At 48.4% G+C, this 20,234-nt stretch overlaps 1 protein-coding gene across 2 annotated transcripts; it reads right to left on the bottom strand.

The window, feature by feature from the left end:
* Nucleotides 1-4,620: 4,620 nt before the first annotated feature.
* On the bottom strand, nt 4,621-19,353 carry fam193a (family with sequence similarity 193 member A). Of its 2 annotated transcripts, none has more exons than XM_067250801.1 (23): nt 19,084-19,353; nt 17,077-17,148; nt 16,465-16,707; nt 15,851-16,026; nt 14,330-14,467; nt 13,693-13,981; nt 13,260-13,384; nt 12,910-13,057; nt 12,689-12,763; nt 12,481-12,555; nt 12,281-12,393; nt 11,843-12,130; nt 11,369-11,510; nt 11,033-11,182; nt 10,593-10,874; nt 9,747-9,972; nt 9,118-9,462; nt 7,968-8,250; nt 7,655-7,841; nt 7,192-7,431; nt 6,043-7,042; nt 5,850-5,931; nt 4,621-5,710 (listed from the first exon to the last, which is right to left on the bottom strand). In XM_067250801.1, the coding sequence occupies exons 1-23, from the start codon at nt 19,300-19,302 to the stop codon at nt 5,617-5,619; spliced, it is 4,992 nt and encodes a 1,663-aa protein (XP_067106902.1). In that variant the 5' UTR covers nt 19,303-19,353; the 3' UTR covers nt 4,621-5,616. The 2 variants fall into 2 exon arrangements, with proteins under 2 accessions (XP_067106902.1, XP_067106903.1); XM_067250802.1 differs by having other exon boundaries at nt 9,166-9,462.
* Between the last annotated feature and the right edge of the window lie 881 nt (nt 19,354-20,234).

The raw sequence follows: 20,234 nt of genomic DNA, 5'->3' as shown, positions 1-20,234 counted from the left end.
CACATGGTGTCACATTATTCTGTGAAATCAGATAGTAGGGAGGCTGTGTGGGGTTAGTCAGTATGGTAACTGCCGGACATGTTCTGGGTCGGTGGGGAGGAAGAGAAAAAAGCAGCAGAATGATTGTGATGGTAATGATGTGGTTGTGTGCGTATGTATTTGTTTCTGACATCAGATAAACACTCAAAAGCTGCTGAACTGTCTGTGCATGTCAGTGTGTCTATTTGCTTGTGTAGAGTAGTGGTAGAGAGACCACGTGCCTCTGACCACAGCTGAAACATTGAGTGTGTGTGTGTGTGTATGTATATGTGGACAGGGTGGAAACCCCCTTCCCTGAGTAGTCTGAATGGGCATGCTGTACAGTGTGCCACATTCCCAGCTGTCCTATGGCTGAAGTGAACACTACAAAAGGACAGACCGGACCAGTCAGACACTAGTTCTCGTTTCAACTGAATCAGGATCAGTTGTCTCATGTCAAGACCTCAATTCAATCCTTCTGAGAGGAAAGGAACACAAAGTTTAGGACCTGTTAGTTGTTGTGAGTGTAGTTTGTCTGAGTTAAAATTAAGTGGGCGGTTATTTTCAAAGTTGAAAGAAGGGGTAGACGAAGCACTAAAGGTCTTTGTGTGTGTGTGTGTCAACCTTATGAGAGGAATGTGTGTACAGCCGTGGCCAACAGTATTGGGAGCGACATACATTTTGTGTTTGCAAAGCTTGCTGGGCCTTGGCATAAAATGACTGCTAACATAATTTAAGTAAGTCATATCATCAGCACAGGGGAAAGTGTGAACTAGTTCTAGCAAGGTGAAATCACTCTATCATTCTGATTGGATTTTAAGGGCAGATTGACTGCTGTAAAAGAGGGGACTATGCATATATTGATAATTTTTGCCCCAAAAAAGCTTGAAAAAATATGAAATGTGCCTTATTGTGATTCCAGTATTCTATACAAACGTGAAAACAATACTGAACCAGCAAACTTTGCAAAACACATTTGTCATTGCCAAAACTTATGGCCACGACTGTATACACCCTGTAGACCTTGTGTATTTATGCGGTTGCAAAGAAGCAGCCATAGCAACAATAGGACTAGGATATTTCTGGTTTTAACTGCAATTTTTCTGTTTAATTTTGTAAAGGGACCTACTAAATAGTACAACAGCCCAACAGGTTCACCTGGCTATGGCACTAGAATATCAAAACTCTGCCTTGGTTGAGTACCACTTGTGGGAAAGAAGCACATTTTACAAGAAACACCTTGGTAAAACTGTGTCAAACGCAACTAGAAGGTCAACGAGAGAAAACCCATCAGGTTTCGAAGACCTAAGATCAGCCAAATCATAGTTTTGGGATGACGTAGGGACCGTATTTGGGGAAGATGTTTGATAACCGTCAACTAGTTCCCATGGTGTTTAAACATTTACATAGAGGTTCTGTGTGTCCCCTGAGCTGTCATGTGATCAGGGAGTTCATGACGACTTGAGCGTTTCAGATTGTTCAGAGGTTGACAGTCACATTAACCATACACATGCTGCCTTGGGTAAAGTTATGGGTGGGCTCCCAGGGACTCCCCCCTTGAACACTTATACCCACACACATTTGGATTTGTGAACGCCACACAACACACAAACCGCCCACCTCATTATAGAGTGGAAACAATTAGGTCACACATCCCTCTTCTATTCTCAGAGACCTTTTCTCAGAAAGAACACAACTATGAATCTGCAGTCAAATGACAGAACATCCGTTGCTGGCGCCAACAGCTTTTCATAATGTGGTGTTCCTCAGATCTGTCCCTATACCCCATCATGGATTGGGAAAACCTTTTTTCCTGTGTGCCTGACATCCAGACAAACACAGAATGGATAGATATGGCCTTTAATCTCTTGTGTATCCGAAAAGAATGGGAATTTCCCACCATAGACACAGGGAATTCCCGAAAAGCAGACGCTCTCTAGTTCACTTGAAAGAGGAGCTATAGACTCTAGACTCGGAACTGGAGATCATTATTAGTTGAAGTTGGGGCGGCTGGCGTCGATTGCTTTCGTCGAAGTCTTTATGCCAAGCGAGGGTCAACCCAGTAACTCTGAGTGCTTCTGCCAGGCAATTCCAATTGTGAATTCAAGTGAGCTGGGTGCTTTCTCTTTCCCTCCGTTCCATGGAGGTGTACACAACGTCTTCGACGCCCCAGGCTGTTTGCAATGAAAAGATCCCCCTCCACTGATTACAAGCTGCGGGTAGCCATCTGAGAGGCCTGATGGCTCCTAATGGCCCTATAGGAGCTATGCCCCCTGTCATTGAGACACCCCAACCCTGCGTAGCCAGCAAGACGGTGCTTTCCTGCATCTCTCTGGCTCAGGGAGCCTGGGCTCTAATATGGGGACATGTCCCAGGTCTGGAGTTAACTCAATGAACAAGGATGAAGGAACCACATTTGATAAAAAATAAACATATATATATATATATATATATATTATACAGTGTATAAATAAATATATAGACAAAGCCATAACATTATAACCACTGACAGGTGAAGTGAATAACACTGTCAGTGGGTGGGATAGATAAGGAATGAAAGTGAAAAAGTTATCTTCAAAGTTTATGCGTTCATGTGAAAAATGGGCAGCATAAGGATTTGAGCGACTTTGACAAGGCCATGTGTGGCCAAGGCTCATTGACGCACATGGGGAGCGAAGGCAAGCCTGTGAGCATCAGAACTGGACCACAGAGCAATGGAAGGTGGTGGCCTGGTCTGATGAAGCACATTTTCTTTGACGTGACGTGGATGTGGACGTGTGCGTCGCTTACCTGGGGAACACATCATACCAGGATGCACTATGGGAAGACGGCAAGGCGGCAGAGGCAGTGTGATGCTTTGGGTAATGTTCTGCTGGGAAACCTTGGGTCAGGCCATTCATGTGGATCTTATTTTGATACGTATCCCTTACCTAAGCATTGTTGCAGACCAAGTTTGCTTGTTACATACAGTACATACATCATTTTATAAATACCCTGGCCACAGATATCTAAATACTGGTTTGTCTCATTTGAATTGGGTTTTCCATGATCTCCCTGTGCCTGACAGGAAACCTTGTCAGTCTGGTGTTTGGTGGCCGTTTATTAGCGTGGCTTCTCCTTCATCTCGCTCCCTTGGCCAAGCAGGGCACCTCCATTCTTACATCACCGCTGGCTGACAGATAACATGCTGCACAGCCAGACAGAAGGACACAGACATGAACCCTGACACATATCAAAATCAAAATAATCTCTACTGTGACGACTATTTCTATGGCATCATCTTATGATGGGCTGTGAATTTCCCTTCTCTCCCTCCTTGACTGAATGTGTAAGAAAGGGGAATGTTGGCATTGAAAGTCAAAAGCATAGTCCAGTATGAGGAAAATTACAATGATCATGTGTTTAGTCAGACTGGCTCACTTCCTGTCTGTGCTAGGTTTTAGTGTTTAACCTAGCTTCACCAAAGCATTATAAAAGAAATAGATAATTGAATGGCTCAACAAAGAAATAATAGATTAATGGATGGATAGATGCTAAACAAGGCATACATGAAGTCCTCCCCGTATGAATAACGACATGATTTCTAAGAACTGCGTGTAAAACATGAAAAAAAAAAGAAATAGTTGGGGTGGAGTCAGTGCACGTTGGCCTCATTTTCTGCGTGTGTGTGCGCAGAAAGAAGGTCTGGGGCCTGGTGCTGGCGGGCAAGTTGTAGGCTTTTTTTTGTTTTGTTTTTTTACATGAAGTTTGAAAGCAGAAGGGACATTTCTTAAAAACCTCTTCAACATTTTTATAAATCATCCAGTCGACAAATCCTCCCCCCCAGAGGGCTGCCTTTAGTTATTTCACCCTCACCAGGTTGTCACATGACGGTAAGAGCGGTTACCAAAACGAGCAAAAAGGCCCTTCTGACAGGATGTTTAAAAAAAAAGACAAAGGATGTAAAAAAAAAAAAAAAAAGATACTGTATAGCCCCCGCCTCAGAAAAGTTCCCTCTGTGTAGGTGTCACACCTGACGAGTGTGTGGGGTGGGGGGGGGGGTTTGTGTGGTTTTAACTCTGTTAACTGGATTAACATCTTTGAAACCCTCCATATAAACTCATACGGTACCACCAATCCTCCTGTATAATCAGAACATGCTGTGCATGTCAACAGTGACACAGTAGAGAACATGGATACATAGGAGCCTAGCAACACCACAGCCACCCCAATCCATCTAATCAAAATAGCATTACCTCTGTTTGGTACTCAAACATCAACGCAAACTTCACCAGTTGAGGTAGTCTCTCCAGGGCCTCGGGCACATACACATAGCTTTTACACAAAGATCCCCACATGACACCCTGATCAGTTCCCCCAGGGGGGCGATCGAGTAAAATCAAACAGCTGACACCTCCCCCCCACCCTGGTAAATCCAGTAAAGTTGACTCACCTGGGACCAGTTGGTCACATGCACGTCACATGCCATGTAATACTACACTTCCTACGCATGCAAACATCTATTGACAAATCCATTGGACTGATATTTAAAGAGTAAACCAAGATGATAGACTATCTGCTGCACAAAGATATGAAGAAAGAAGGTTTGACACAACACACGCATCCTGCCACACTATTGTATTCCATCTTTCAAAAAAGAAAGACAAGATTTTAATATTACTTAACAATATGTTAAAAAGTAGCCAGTTTGGCTTCAGTGTTAATACAATATACACTCTAACAGATTGATAGTGTGAGTATTGTTCTTTTTTTAAATTTCATTCTGAAAGTTCTGATACAAGCTGGCTACAAGTCAAAAAAACAAAAAAGAAAAAAAAAAACAAAAAAACACTTACTCAACGGTCTGTTAAATGGAACTGAATAAACCCCAACAGAACAGAACGTAGTCAAGTATCAAGCCTTTGTCTCAGTTGGGGTTGGGAAAAGGAGGGGGGGGGGGGGAAGAGACACCAACCCCATTCCCTCGTCAAGTTATCTGAATGAGATTCCGTGCTAGGAAATTGAGGTAACGGGGGGGTAATAAGCCACAGTAACAGAATTAAAGGCTTTTAAATTCATCTCTTTTTTATCAGCACTGGGTTTCAGCAAACGCATGTCTTGTTTTTTGTGTGTTTTTTTTCATCCAAGAATATTCAAGCATATTTTTGACTACTAAGCCAAACAAACAAAACATACGATTTTTAGAACATTGCTTAAAGTCAAGAGCAACTCCCCACTGATGGACTAAAAGCACACAAGCGCTCCCACAAGAAAAAAAAAGTAATCATTGATAGAAAGTAGCATTTTGTGATGTGTTTTTTCCTTTTTTATTGGTGGCGTCTTCACTTTTAGATTATTTGTTTTCTTCTCAAGAGTTCCGCAAGAGGAGAACCGGTCATGTTGGGTTCCTGGTGGAGCCACAGTGACGAGGACAGGGCAAGGCAGCGTGGGCGAGATTTGGGCACAGCGGGAGACGAAACAGGTAGACGAGTCTGGGCGGGGGTCGACAGTTGATAGCCTTAGAGTGGAGGAGGGTCAGGGAAGGGCGAGAGGGGGACTATGTGGGGATGATTGCGTCTTGCTTCAAGTTCCAGCCAGTTGGCCCTCCGCAAGGCCCTGTCAGTGTGCGGCGAACGTGGCTTTCTTCAAGCTAAAATTGGACCAGTTGATAGAGAGTCTTTGTCGGGTCTGACGGGCAGAATCCAGACAGAACCTGGGGGGACGGTCCAAACAAACACTTTTTAATCATCGGTCACACAGAAGCTTTTTCCTCAGTTTGTCCTTTTACATTTTTGGGGTGAAATAAATGTATTGTATTTTGCTGTTTATTTTTGTATTATTGGAACACCCACCTTTTAAAATACTCAACCTCCCTCTCAGTCTCATCAATGTCAGTGCTGTCCAGGTCGATGTCTTTGGGCAGAAACACATCATCTGAAAGGATGCAAAAAAACAAAAACAAGCAAGGGTCAAATCCAAAACAGAATTTGTTTTTAACAGACCAGAATTTGGATTGGTTAACCTGTCTGCTGGGTGGACACTAACCTATGGAGCTGTTTGTTTTCTCCCCCTTCTTCTTCTTGTTCTTCTTGGCCTTGGCCCTGGTGGGCTGGGGGGACTCTGCCTTGGCCTGGTGGCTGGTCCTGGGGTGGGGGGACTCTGCCCTGGGGACCTTCCCATTCTGCTGGGGCAGCTCTGTGTGAAGGGCCGGGGGCGCAACCGGGACCAGGACTGGGGGTGGGGAGGGGTTGGAGACAGGCGGCCTTCTCTCCTCCTTGGCCTGATTGGTTAGCAGCTGCTGCGGCTTCCTTCCGGGGGTGCCGTTGCTCCTCTCCTCCCTCCTGCGCTCGGGGGACTGGACCGGGCCTGGCTCTTCAACAGGCCTGGGCTGATCTGCTTTGGTGTCTGTTGCAGTGGAGCTGATCGTAGTGCTGTTGGTGGTGCTGTTGCTTGCTATCTTGGTTGCCAGGTCTAAGCCCTTGGGCGTGCCCTCATGGGGTTTCCTGGCCCCGTTAGTGCCGGTAGGCGGTCTGCCAGGCTGCTGCTGTTTAGGCTTGGCTCTGCCGTTGATGTCTGGTTGGAGTGCTGTGGTGCCGTTCTGCAGTGGGGTGATGCTGAGGGTGTCCGTGCCAGAGGCCTTCTCCCTGGTGCTCTTTGGGCTGTGCTGTGGGGAGGGGGCTGGAGGCTGAGCAGGGTGCCCGTTGACAGCGATATGGGGCGCAGAAGAGTCCAGCCGTGGCTCCTTGTGCCCAGGGAGGCACATCAAGCTGTGGAGGAACTGGGACTTTCCGTTCTGCAGGTTCTCCAGAACGTTCTGGGCCGTCTGTTTGAGGGGCTGGGGGTTGTTGGGAGGCGCCGGGTCCTTGGGGCGCTCCTTCCTCTTCTTCTTGGCGGCGCGGAGGTGCTGCAGCTCCTGGAGCCGGAGGAGGTCCCGCTGCAGCTGCGCCTCCTCCTCCTCCTCCCGCTGAAGCCGCTGCTGCTCCTCCAGGAAGTGCTGCTCCTCTCGCTCCCGGGCCTCTGCCTCCACACGCGCCTTCTCCTCCATCTAACACACACGCACACGCACACACACACACACGGCTTAGCTCTACTACCTCAAGTCAGATGGGACCCCCCGATCTCTGAGGCAACTCCACGATACGGCAGAGGAGTCGGAGCTAGGACGGAGAGGGAGGTCAGAGGTCACCGTCTCACCTTCTTCTGTTTGTGTCGGGCCCTCTTGGCGGCCTTGGAACTGGAGGCGGGCTTATTGTCGGCGCTGTTGATGAACTGGAGCAGGTCCTCCACCCTGCGGTGGTCCTCCACGCCCATGTCCCGCTCCGCCACCGGGGGGGGCTCCTCCCGCTTGGGCTGCTCCTCCTTCCTCCGGGTCAGGCGCAGCCGCAGCTTCTCACGCATCTCCGCGTAGTTACGGCTAGTGGGGGCGGCCGGGGGCTGGAGATAGTGAGTGAAGGGGGGGGGAGAGAGACCAGCACAGGTTATAATGCTTATCATGTCATTCACACGATTAGACACTGTTGTACAGCCAGTTAAGACAGTGTGTGAATAGATATATATCAAAAGGTTGTGCGTGTTCACATTATGTAACGCGGGGGAAAGGTGTATGCTTTTGTTCAGTGTGTGTGTGTGTGTGTTAATATATGCTTATGTCTCTCACCCCGCCGTGCCCGAAGAACTCGCAGTAGCAGCAGTCACAGTACTTCCCCTCCTTCTGGTTGGTGGAGGTGGAGGTGGAGGAGCTGTGCTCCGAACAGCTGTCCTCGTCCTGGCTTTCCTCGCCGTCGTACGCCTGGTGCTCGTACGCCCCGCTGCCTTCACAGCGGTGGCCCTCACACTCCGGGTCACTGGGGTGGCAAGGTCAAGTTGCAACAGCGGGTGAGTTTAACGTTTCGGATTATTACTGTGTTTAGTACCGTATATTTAAGATTGTGTTTGGGATTCGCCGCTTCTAGATCTGGAAGTGAACTTACCTGCAGATGCTGGGAGGGGCGCTGATGGGACCCTCAGCCGGGGGGGCTGGGGGCTCAGCTGGGGAGAGGCACATGCCCTGGTGGGCCTCCATGAAGCTTGGTACCGGGGCAGCCATCTGTGGGAAGGGCTGCAAGGCCATGCTGGGGAGGTGCGTGGAGGGGGCGAGGGGCAGGGCTTGGTCGGAGAGCGGGGGGAGCAAGGCCAGGCCAGTCGGGCTGTTCCTAGGGGCACCTGGGGGCATCAGCCTGTGGTCCTCTTTGCCTAGACTGTGAAAGACGTCACCTGAGGAGGGAGGAAACAGGAACACAGGTGAAAAACCTTGAGGAGGTAGCGGGTGGGAGGTACGGATACTGACATTACAAAAGGTGACGCAGGTATTACAATGGCAGGCTAAGCTAAGCTAACACCCTCTTCAAACCCATACAACAGCCCAACCATTTAGCCTCTACCACCCCGCCTAGCCTAGCTGCTAGCCTCTACCACCCCGCCTAGCCTAGCTGCTAGCCTCTACCACCCCGCCTAGCTTAGCTGCTAGCCTCTACCATCCAGCCTAGCCTAGCTGCTAGCCTCTACCACCCCGCCTAGCCTAGCTGCTAGCCTCTACCACCCGCCTAGCCTAGCTGCTAGTCTATCACCCCGCCTAGCCTAGCTGCTAGCCTCTACCACCCCGCCTAGCTGCTAGCCTCTACCACCCGCCTAGCCTAGCTGCTAGTCTATCACCCCGCCTAGCCTAGCTGCTAGCTTCTACCACCCCGCCTAGCCTAGCTGCTAGCCTCTACCACCCCGCCTAGCCTAGCCTCTACCACCCCGCCTAGCCTAGCTGCTAGCTTCTACCACCTCGCCTAGCCTAGCTGCTAGTCTATCACCCCGCCTAGCCTAGCTGCTAGCTTTTACCACCCCGCCTAGCCTAGCTGCTAGCCTCTACCACCCCGCCTAGCCTAGCTGCTAGCCTCTACCACCCCGCCTAGCCTAGCTGCTAGCTTCTACCACCCCGTCTAGCCTAGCTGCTAGCCTCTACCACCCCGCCTAGCCTAGCTGCTAGCTTCTACCACCCCGCCTAGCCTAGCTGCAAGCTTCTACCACCCCGCCTAGCCTAGTTGCTAGCCTCTAGCACCTCGCCTAGCCGCTAGCCTCTACCTCCAGTTTTACCTAAGGAGTTGGGTCTTTTAGATGCTAGGTGGATGGATGGGTTATTACTTGACTGGACAGTGGTGGCGGTGCAGGAGACGGAGGCTGTGGAGGCCGAAGTGGCCATCACTACCCGGTTGGCCTCCAGGAAGGCATCCTGGAAATTATAAAGACACTTCTTCTTGGCGCCACTCTTCTTCTGCTCCCTGTGCTCTGACGAGGAGTAGGACGATGAGGAGGAGGAGGAAGAGGAAGAAGGCGGAGGGAGGAGGAGGGGAGACTCCCCTGATATGGGGTGGTCCCCGTGGTGGGAGGAGGAGGGGGGAGGCAGGGGCACGTCAGGGAGGGGTGGTCCTAGGATGTCTCCTGTGGGGGGAAAATGAGGACCCACTGGTTAGACCAGATCAAACCAGTCCAAACCAGTCCGTCTGTTCAGTGGATACGTTCACTCTCTTACTATCTATCTACAGAGAACTCACAAAATGATTGATTGGCAATTCAAAATGAATCACATATATATTGATTAAGGACTGATGTAAGAATATCTCCAGCTTGATGACACGCAGGCCCAATCTGAACCCTAGATCCCCAGTCTCAGAGGGAACATGAACGGGTCAGTATGTTGGGTCCTCCTGAGCTTCCAAGCCCACCTGGGAGAGGTTCCTGCAGCAGCATGGAGGGGTTCCAGTTCTTCATCATGGCGGCATCACACAGGTTCTCAAACTTGAGCGACAGGCACTGCAGCGAGCTGTTCCAGTCTCCCGCCCCGCCCCCACCATTACCGAAGCAGCTCTGATAGACGTGGTCTGGCAGGGTGGGGCTGAACGCCGGCTGTTTGGCCGCTGAGTGGTTTGACGTTGGGGCGGGAGGGAGAGGCTGAGGGAAGGAAGAAGGGAGGAAGGGAGGGAAGAAGAAGAGGGATGGAAAGTGAGAGAATTATGTTAATATTGATCTGGAAGCGGGAAGGTGAAAAATACTGAGTAATGAGTATTTATATAATATCTACATTTTTTATTATGTCATAGCTTTTTCTTCAAATTACTAGTTATTGAATGGAAAATACATATACAACTACTAAAAATATTTATGATTTTTTATATATACATATATATAAATCTAGTTTTGATAGTGATTTCAATCTTTCTCTCTAATTAAAAACTCTGATAATGCAGTGAGACCTCTTGTGGGGAAACTCTGCCATTGCAGCAACAATACAGACGTGAATCACACTTCCTCTGTGTAAATCCCCACTTAGGAGGAAATGCAGTGAAAGTTCCCTAGTTGAAACCACCAAAAACACCAGTAAGGGACAATACATTAAGTGTCACATCCTTACAAAAAAAGCCATGAACTGTATGTCTGCGCCTGTCAAACTATCTCTTTCTGTGTCATGTGGTGGTCGTCAGGGCCACAACCCCCACCCCCCTGATGGGGAAATATGAGCTCAGATTGGGGGGGTTGTTGCAGTCATATGCAATATGACGCAAACCACTCACCTTATTGTGAGAAAGCGGGGGGCTGGGAGGGTAGAGCGTCGGGTGCAGCAGAGGCCGGGGCAGGTGGGACAGGGTGTGGAGGGGCAGGTGGCCATGGATGTGGGGGTAGAGTTGGAGCGCCGGGTGAGACGGAGGGGCCTTGGCATCCGAAGTGAAGAAGTGGGGGGCGGGGGCACCGTGGAGACGGCTAGGGGGGAGGGGCGCCCCGGGATGGCCCAGGGCGGAGGAGGAGCTGTCCTGGTAGCAGACGTGGCACTCGCAAGCGTGCTGGATCTGTTCCATCTGTGAGAAGACGAAGACACAAGATGGCCGCCGGCATGTCTTCATGTTCGTCTGGGACCTAACAGTCTTGGACAGCAGTCAACCCACCTTCCAAAAACACTCCCCCCCCAGTTTCAAGAGTGCTTACACAGCTGTGACAGACTGGGTGTGTGTTGTACCTGGTGGTGGTGGTAAGATGGGGGAGGGCTGTTGCTCTTCCCAGGGGAGTGCTCCCTCTTGTGTCCGGGAGGCTCACCGCCACTCTCCACGTCGGCCTCCTCCTCGTCGCCTTCAGACGAGCTGCTGCTGCTGCTACTACCTTGAGGAGACTGGAGAGGGGAGGGAAGGAGAGAGAGGAGAGAGAGGGGGGGGGGAGATCCACAGGTTGATGAGAGTTTGGAGAGAATGGAGTTTGGAGAGGGTGGTGGGGCAGGGAGGGAGGGAGGGTATGGGGGAAGGAAGGGGAGACACATGAGAGAAAAAAGGGACTGTGTGAACACCCAATTAGCACACACCTCTTTGTTCTCTCCTCCTCCATTGAGCTGGCTGTGCAGGCCGTTCATGGCGGGCAAGACTCCTGGGTCCTCGTAGCCACTCATGGGGTAGATGTCCCCGAACTTGGCTGACAGTGGAGGCACTTCATCATCATCACTGCCGCTGTGACAGGAGACAGACGGAGGGGGGAAGGGAGAACGACGAGGGAATGACAAAGAGAGAAAGAGAAAGTCAACAGAAGAGATGAATGCCTTAATCAAGAGGCAGAACAACAGTGACCATCAGACTTCCTTAGAAATGTACTGAAAAGCCCGGTCTGATTAACCACAACATACTTGTGGTCTAAACCGGTGTGGACCGGCTGGTCTACACAGGCCATCAGACACCTGTCACAGCTACAAAATCAGTCCATGGAACATGAGCTTTTCCAAGGACAGTTTCCGCATTGCTCTGTACCTGCTGACTCCGCTTGTCTCCATGCCAACTGTACTCACAAGGTGTTGCCGCCCCCCTGGGGCAGGATGAGGCGCGGGTGCTGCTGGATGGTGATGGGGGAGCTGGAGGCCGAGCCGGAGGCCGAGCTGGCCCCCGAGGAGAGGCTGGGAGGGTGCAGCACCAGGTAGTCCCGGTGGGGGTGGTGGTGGGAGGGGTGGGGGTGGTGCGGCGGGAGAGGGGGCGCCTCGGCCTGCAGGGGCAGCTTGATGTGGAGGTCCTCGGCGATGGAGGAGTCCAGGATGCCACACGTGAGAATATGGCTGAGGCTGCAGTCGTCACAGGTGCACCTTGGGGGAGACATGGAGGAGGTACCAGGGCTGAGAAGTTGTAGGGGTGTTTTTGGTACCATCAACTCCAGGTACTGCGTCTTATCTCACAAGAAAGAAGTAGGACTGCTAGACACTGTGGGCAGATGGCAGGGCTCCTGGGGGACTCACCTTCTTCTGTAGTTGCAGTTGGGACAGTCAGGAATGCTGAGTCGGGACGACAGCATCCTCATGGTGTCTGTGAAGTTACTGTCTCCAGCAAGGGACTTCTTACTATTGGTCAACTGACAAGAAATGAAGAGACCGTTTGTATGTAACTCTACCAAAGAAAAGAAGAAAAACAAGTTTTGACATAGTTACATTTTATTTACCTGTTCCTCTATGAACCTTGTCTGCTTGAAAAATTCCCAGTCTTCCTTCAGCATTCTTTGTTTTGTTTTCAAAGTCTGAAAGACAAGAAACAGGAAATGGGCAGGAATATTAGATTTGAAATGCACTTCACCTGACAGAAAACGGTCAACATCAGAGTGTGGTCATTTTAAATGCCCTGAAAGTTTGTTTCCATTTTAAACCGCTTACATTTTTACTAACTAAAGACTTGTGTGGCTCTGGCCGTCGGTGAGCTAGACTTTGTCCATCCCCCTTGAAAAGCAGCTGCCAAACAAAGCAGAGAAGAAATTAGTGAATATTTAATGTCAAACTTCCCAGTGCTAAAAGTACATTTGTACCATCTGAAAAGCCAGGGAATGTACACAGCATTGTGTGTAGGTGAATGTGTGTGCACGTCTGCTCGTGCCCACCTGTTCGTCGACATAGTCGTCAATCCTCTTCTCACAGTCCTGCCACTCTGTGGCCACAGCAGCCATCTCCTGCTCCAGCCGCTGGTGGCTCTCCAGCAGGGTCCTGAACATGTCCTCGCTGTACGAGTCATGAGAGGCTGTGCCGTGCCTGAATACAAACAAATCATAGAAATACCTTCTAGGTTGGAACTTTTTGCCTTGGAAAACGACATTTATTTTACCCTCGTCCTGAAAGAAACACATAACTACATTATGCAAAACCACGCAACATACACATTAGAAATCTAAAAGTTAAACAAAAGCTGCGATTTAGCGTAAAGAAGAAGGCTCTAGCCAGCACAGTGTTTTACCTCAGCTGTGCGACCAGTGCAGGTAAACTGCTGTGCAAGATGGGTTCAGAGAACACCAGGTTCTCAAAAAGGTGCTTGTTGTGCAGCTCCCACGTCACCTGAAACTTCTGGAGGTGCTCGTTCTCCTAAGCAACCCAGAGAAACACTCAGCGGCCTGGTCTATAGGATGGTCCTGTCACTCAGCAACAAAAGCTCATTACATCGGTAACTACAAAGCAAAAGGTTCCTTAATAACATAGCTGTAAGAAGCATTGCTGGGGGCCATGCTGGTCAAATTACAAAAAAAACATTTTACACATCTTCTGAACATCTTCTTCTGTTCCGAGTTGATAAACCAAAGTTTGGTGTGAATGCAAGAACACACACACACACACATATATAATCAGGACTGGCAAACATCACCTAACCGATGGGCCTGCAGCTAACCACTGACCAGTGTGAGCAGGAAGCTGCTGATGGTCCGTGCTGCCTGACAGAGGGCGCTGTACTCCTCCAGCAGCAGGGAGATGAACTGATGGGCCTGGGGGGGGCCCTGGGGGGGGCCCTGGGGGGCACCAACACCCCCTGCCGAGCCCGCCCGGGCCGGACCTGCCGCTGTGGTGGGGGGGGACTTGGAGCCCGACGACAGGTGCTTGAGGAGCCGCACCTTCATCTCCAGGACGTACTCCCTGGCCTGCTGCTCCAGGCGCTGGTACAGCTGGTAGGGGTCCTTCTCACACAGCCTGCGTGGTGGAGGGGCAGAGGTGGAGGGGCAGGGGTGGAGGGGCAGGGGTGGAGGGGCAGGGGTGGAGGGGCAGGGGTGGAGGGGCAGGGGGAAGGCACAATTAGATCTAGCCCCGCTCTGAGGGAGATGCCAGATGAAAGTAGATCTGTGTAGAGCTTAAGTGCGCCTTTACCGCTGGAGGAAAAGGATGGAATGAAGTGGATAGGGAACATATGAAGAATGAAGACATCAGAAGAGAGAGGGGTGGTGGGGAGAGAGAAGAGAGAGGACAGAGACAAAGAGAGAGACACGGAGAGGGAGAGTGTGTGCGTGCGAGAGAAAACAAAAGAGAGAAAGGCCGAATTACCTGTCCACCAGCTCCTTCATTCCCTCCTTGTCGCAAGGCGTGCTTGTCTGCCGGTAGATGCCACGCACTAGGTAGCGCACCTCCGACCAATGGTTCTGTAGCTGCTGCGACTCGCGCTCCGACTCTGCAGAGATCTCCCTATGGGGGGTGGGGGGCAACATACTGCTTAAGACCTGGGCCCTTGATGCTGTGCGAATACCTTCGGCAAGCACAAACCATTGTTCTCTCATATATATTTATTATTATTATTTATTTTCCCACCCCAAGGATCCCTCAATATTTGGACTACATAGACAACGTCGGTGTCAAAAGGTTCGTCTTGTTAGCAATTGCGTTGCTTGTATTTTTATTTACGTTCCGTTACACTGTTTAGGCTTGAATTACGTTTTTTGTTGCAAATAGTTTTGTGTGGCAAAGGGGAACTCAGTGCTAGCCTAACGTCACAACGTCAGCACACCTTAGCAACGACGCATAGATACGTTCCCCTTCATTCTTTTGGTGAGCAGTCAAGGGCTCTTGAGAAGTAGCAGTCTCACGAGCCCTACTTACCCGGCGTCATGGAGCCGACCAGCTAAATAGTTATTTAGCAGTAGCGTTGCTATTGTATCCCTGCCTGTGTTTGTGCTGTTGCTCAGCAATTTAAGACTTGAATTTACATTTAGTCAAGGTTGTCGAACCGGCAACCTTCTGATTAATAGCCCGAATCCTTAACCGCTCAGCCATCTGACCCCGACTGAATGTACAGTACGTAATGTCACATTAAATAATGTATTTGAACTCAAGCTTGTGTGATGTGTCACTGTATCGTTGCACAGTTTAGGATTATATTACAGTAAGTCAAACAGTCTGGTTCAGTACATAAGTGAAGTGAACACCATTTTGCTACCTGTATATACCCAACTATAGCTGACAGCTGTGCTTCGTTTTGCTCCGAGATTCAGACCGACGCAAGCACACCCCACAATTTCCCCAGAAATTGTACCCTCTCTAGTTTAGTCTGCTATGAGTGTTGGTTAGGTAGGCTCTGGAAAAAAATATTCTATGAAAAAGAGCCCATTGGTTCCTTTGTGTCAGACAAGAGCAATCAAGAGACGATACGTAATTGGATATCCACAAGATCACCAAGGTCAACGATAGGTCACGGCAGGGGTGACCGTTTTATGAACGTTGCATGGGCAGACAATTAGACACTACGCATCATCATTTTCTGGTCTTGTTATGGATCGGTGTATCCCTAGAGACAGGATGCACATTTGCTAATTTATCCATTATCAGATGCTTTATCCAAATCGATATAATAAAATACAAATAATGCACATAGGAACGACAGCAGGTGATCATGGCCCAGAAGCACAGTTCTTAACGTATTTCAGTGGTTAGTGACAAAGAATGGTCTGCAAATGTCAACACACAGTTCAACAAGAACAGCTAAACTCCAATATTACATACGCCCGATTCTGGGACGGCGCAACGATAACACCATCATGTCTTCCACTCAGAAGCGACAACACAGCTACTAACCGTCTCTCATTGCAGGCCTCGCAGCTGCACACAGTATCAGCCGTCAGCGGGGCGGTGAGGTCTGGGGCAGGAAGCATGGGTAATGTAGGCGCAGTGCTGGTCAGGCGACCCCCGGAAACCGGCTCCTGGACCACGCCTCCGTTACCCAGCGGCATATGCAACAGGAAGTTCTGGTTCTGGAGGAAGGGAGAACCGTCAGGGACAGGGTCTGATTTGAAATCAATGCCTTCTTGAAGGATATTTGAGCTGGTTAAGAACACTGGAGGAGATCCAACATAAACAATAACACCCATGGGATGCCATACAGCACAAGATACAATACATGACCAAGTGTGGAGATGAACCATCATATCACTTTTACACACAATAGGAATGACGTTATCTATTAGACACCGAAACGTGATTGTGTGTTGGTCTATGCAGACCACAGACAACAAAGCGGCGCCACTCAGGTTTCTAATGTGGCTGCCAGAGAGGGTCCCCCCTCCTGATGGGCAGCGTGCAGCCAAGCCTCCACAATGTGGAGCGAGCCATCAACAACAGCAACTACTGTCATCCACTGAACATATGACTCCAATATAACGCTCCCAAGGGGGGATCTCCCGCGTCCTCACCCCCAGTGAGTCCTCCAGAACGGCATGATGGTCCTCCTTCTCAACCGTGTGTCTGCAGTCGGGACACACCCACAGGGGCAGCTGCAGGGCACTGGGGGGCTTGGCGGATGCTGTGGTGCCATTCTGCCCCGGTAGGCCCACCTCCTGCTGGAGGCCGTTGTCCTTGCGTTCACTCCTACAGAGAAGGCAACGGTCACCTGTGGTGTAGGGCGCTCGCTGGTTGAGCCCAAAGGTGAACGGAGTCTGGAATGGAGACGGGAAGAAAAGGCTAGCATTCAAGAAGAAGAATAACTTTCATTGATATAAGCGCCTTTTAAAAGACCCCAAGGTGCTTTACACATAGTGAGGCAATAATGCTAAACAGAAAAATATTAGAGGCAACGATTGGGATGCAATGGGGATGACTGAACTGACAAGAGGCCCTAGACCTTGGTGAACCAGTGAAGTATTCTTCTCACTCAACCTCCTGGTAGCACAACTACTAGCAACTCTGGAGGGTTCCAGTAGCCCAAAATTTGAGTTGACACAATGCTGGCAGACAACACGGTAACACTGATGCTCTTCACTGGCATCAGACTCAAGAAGTCTTAGATAGCTACAGCAGGGCTTTACCTGCAGGACTCCGGAGAAGTCGGAATTCACAGGGCCCTCTGTAAACTGTGTAACATTTCCGTTCATTGGGACCTGGGAGAAATAAACAAACAATAATAAATCCAATGCTAACCCGCCAAACTGCAAACACATTGTCAACGTTTGTCTGAGAAACATTCTCTACATTAGGCTGTATTTGAACTCTGTATCGTTTAATTCCATCATGTGATTTGGACACAGATTAGCTAGTGAGGTAGACAGGATCATGTATAGATATATTGCATTTCGTGTTAATGCTTTGGCTAGCAGTATATTCAGGCAGTCAGTGAGTCCACTTGTGTGTGTGTGAGTACTGAGAACTTAATCGTAACATAATCATAGTGGAGCCTGGATTAGGAGTTGCTAGATTCAATTTGAGGAATGTTGACCTACAGATCTCAACAAAAATACATCAAAACAGGGACTTAAACTAGTCTGTATTCAATATTGTTGGACATTGTATTAATTTTTAGATTTGTTTAAGAACATGTCACCACTGGGGGTACACAGGGATATAAGTGCACATGACTTACAGGAAGAGCAGCTGTAGACACCAGATTTCAACTAAGATTTAAAATCCAGTGTCTAGAATGGTCATATCACGTTTTGTCTCGCTACAGAAAAAGCCCTGTTCTGGAAACAGTCAGTCGAATTGAGCAAGTCAGACTTTTGTCTTTGCAATGTCAGTTTCAGACTAGCCCCTCAAGACTGGCACCAGATTCCAAGCAAGAAACATATTGGCAGAAAGTTCATATTACATCAAACCACCACTTCATGTTATCTAGAAAAATCTAAATGAGTGTGAGTCCGAACAGACATCTACAAATTACATTTTGGATAATTTACCGATGTACAGCAGTAAATCTACTAAACCCAATTTACATTAAAGGTTGCCACTACAAAGCATAATATGACCCATACATTTACACTGAATTGGAAACTGAACCAGGTTGTCAACATCTAGCACGACTTAACTCGTTACACCATTTTGTTTTAGTCTAGTTTAGGAGCAAAACAATGAGATCTATTTAGCTGACTTTGCATACATTTTTATTCATTGGCTGTGTGACAAGGTGTTTTGGTTGTTTGGGGTTTATTTTCCATTAAACATCAACGCCAGGCTTGAGTGGTAACCTTGCTAGCTAGTTCCCTATTAAATTATCCGTTTGAGTAAACATACACTAAACTTAGCAGGCTAATCCGATGACAGTTGACTCTTGACAGAGACTTTCTGATTACAGCTAGCCTAGCTTTAGCACTACCCTTTAAGATGCGAGACGACAAGGATATATCTCTTGGAAACTACTAGTAGTTACTGTGTTAGGCTAACTTTAGATTATTTTACAAACTCTCTTATTATTCTAGCTCGGAGTTATATCGAGAAGGCTTATATCGAGAAGGCGAACCGGCATCTAGCAAGCCATCTAGTCTAGACAAGCTATGTTAGCTCTAACTACAAGATGTTAACATAGAAGAAAGACTGCGCCAGTGGCTGTGCACAAGTCTATGCTAGTTAATTTTAGACAGTTAGCTAGCTACTACTGCAGTTAACTAGACTACTAGCTAGATAGCTAGCTAGCTGAGATAGCCATTTGTGTACCTGTCAAATAACAGTACTATAGTAAACATTGAGTGAGTCTACTGCACAAGCAACTGTCAACAATAATGTTACACGGCAGCGCATAGAAACCAATATGGTGAGCTAGCATTGGAAATATATATCACATAGATTGCTAGACAGCTATAGTCTATAATACGTTGTCATATCAATATTTAACAAGCTAACCGTTTTTAGCTCGCGAGCTAGCTAGGTTGTCTGGTCTCAGAAATGTCAGGCCAAGATGTCTGTGTCGTTGATGTGAGAGCTAGCAGCAAGCTAACTTAGCTAACGAGACAAGCTAGATAGCTACATTGGCTTCCTATCTAATGGCAATCTCGAGCGCTCGTTTTGAGCTTTCATGCACTTGCCGTCGACTGTAGCATTCTTACCTCTCCGTTCATGCCAGTGATGGAACCAATGTTCCCATTCCCAGTACTCCCCGATGTCAAAAAACCCAAGACAGAGGGTGTTGCCGTGGATTGAGGACTCAGGGCCGTGGCTGAAACCCCGGCCTTGCCACTGGTACTGCAGACAGTGCTGCAGCTACTGCCACCGCCCCGCTTGTTCTTCCTGCGTTTAGCTCCTCTTTTAGCATCAGTTGGACTCATTTTTCCACGAAACTCAGAGACAACTTGCCGTCCAGTAAAGGCAGGGTCTCAGGTGGAATGTCTGGCCCAAACCCCCTGATATAAATAAAGGATAGCAATATTTCAGAGTCTCCAAATGAGACAGCGACACTGAATTTTCAGACTACTGCTAGATTTGAGATTTCAATATGGCCACTGTAGATACATACTCAGGCAAGAATTGCGTCGGGGGTTGCCAGGTACTTTAATATCCCCCTATCAAGACGTCCTAAACTCCTTGCGAGGCCTTTTCCATTACCACACCAATATCCTTTTATTTAAAGTTAAGACGTGTCGTGACTGTGACATACATGATAGCAGAAGAAATCTGAAAAACATCATGCTAGCTATGTTCTACAGAAACATGGTGTTCTTTTAGATTTTATTGTCAGTTGCTTGTGTGATATTATTTAGTTTTCAGTCAGGCAGGGGGCTATCTATCTGTCTGTCTGTCTTTCTGTCCATATATCTATCTATCTTTCTGTCCGTCTGTCTGTCTGTCTGTTTGTCTGTTTGTCTGTTTTTGGTGCCACAAATATGTATGTTATGGTATTGCTTTCGCTGGTTAAAAAGATAGTACATTTTGTGTTTAAAGTGTGACCCATTTCCAATGAACACATACACCGATTTCACATTTATTCAGGAAAAGGGAAGGGGGAGTCTCTTCATTCTGGCAACGCTTGTCTATTCTCTGGCTGATGGGTAATGCAGTTTATTTCTGCAACGAAACTTAACCAACTCAAAAAGTTAATATAAATCATGAAAGTTTCTATAGTCGTTTAATAATTCCATCATATGTATTTGGTCATTTCTCAATCTTAATCTCATTTACTGTCGCTAAAAACTACTGCAGTCAATCACCAGGGGGAGAAAGACTCCGTCGTGCGCAAAATCTGCAGGTCCATTCGATTTGG

This window comes from Osmerus mordax, chromosome 14 (genome assembly GCF_038355195.1).
Source record: "Osmerus mordax isolate fOsmMor3 chromosome 14, fOsmMor3.pri, whole genome shotgun sequence".
In the NCBI taxonomy this organism is placed as follows: domain Eukaryota; kingdom Metazoa; phylum Chordata; class Actinopteri; order Osmeriformes; family Osmeridae; genus Osmerus; species Osmerus mordax.
This window is presented reverse-complemented; position numbering and strand designations above follow the sequence as displayed.

Coding starts and splice junctions, on each gene's coding strand:
- fam193a (XM_067250801.1), bottom strand. CDS start 19,302: ATGAGTCCAACTGATGCTAAAAGAGGAGCTAAACGCAGGAAGAACAAG. Junction 12,556..12,688: donor AGTCTTTAGTTAGTAAAAAT/GTAAGCGGTTTA, acceptor CTTGTCTTTCAG/ACTTTGAAAACAAAACAAAG. Junction 10,875..11,032: donor CATCTTACCACCACCACCAG/GTACAACACACA, acceptor GTCTTCTCACAG/ATGGAACAGATCCAGCACGC.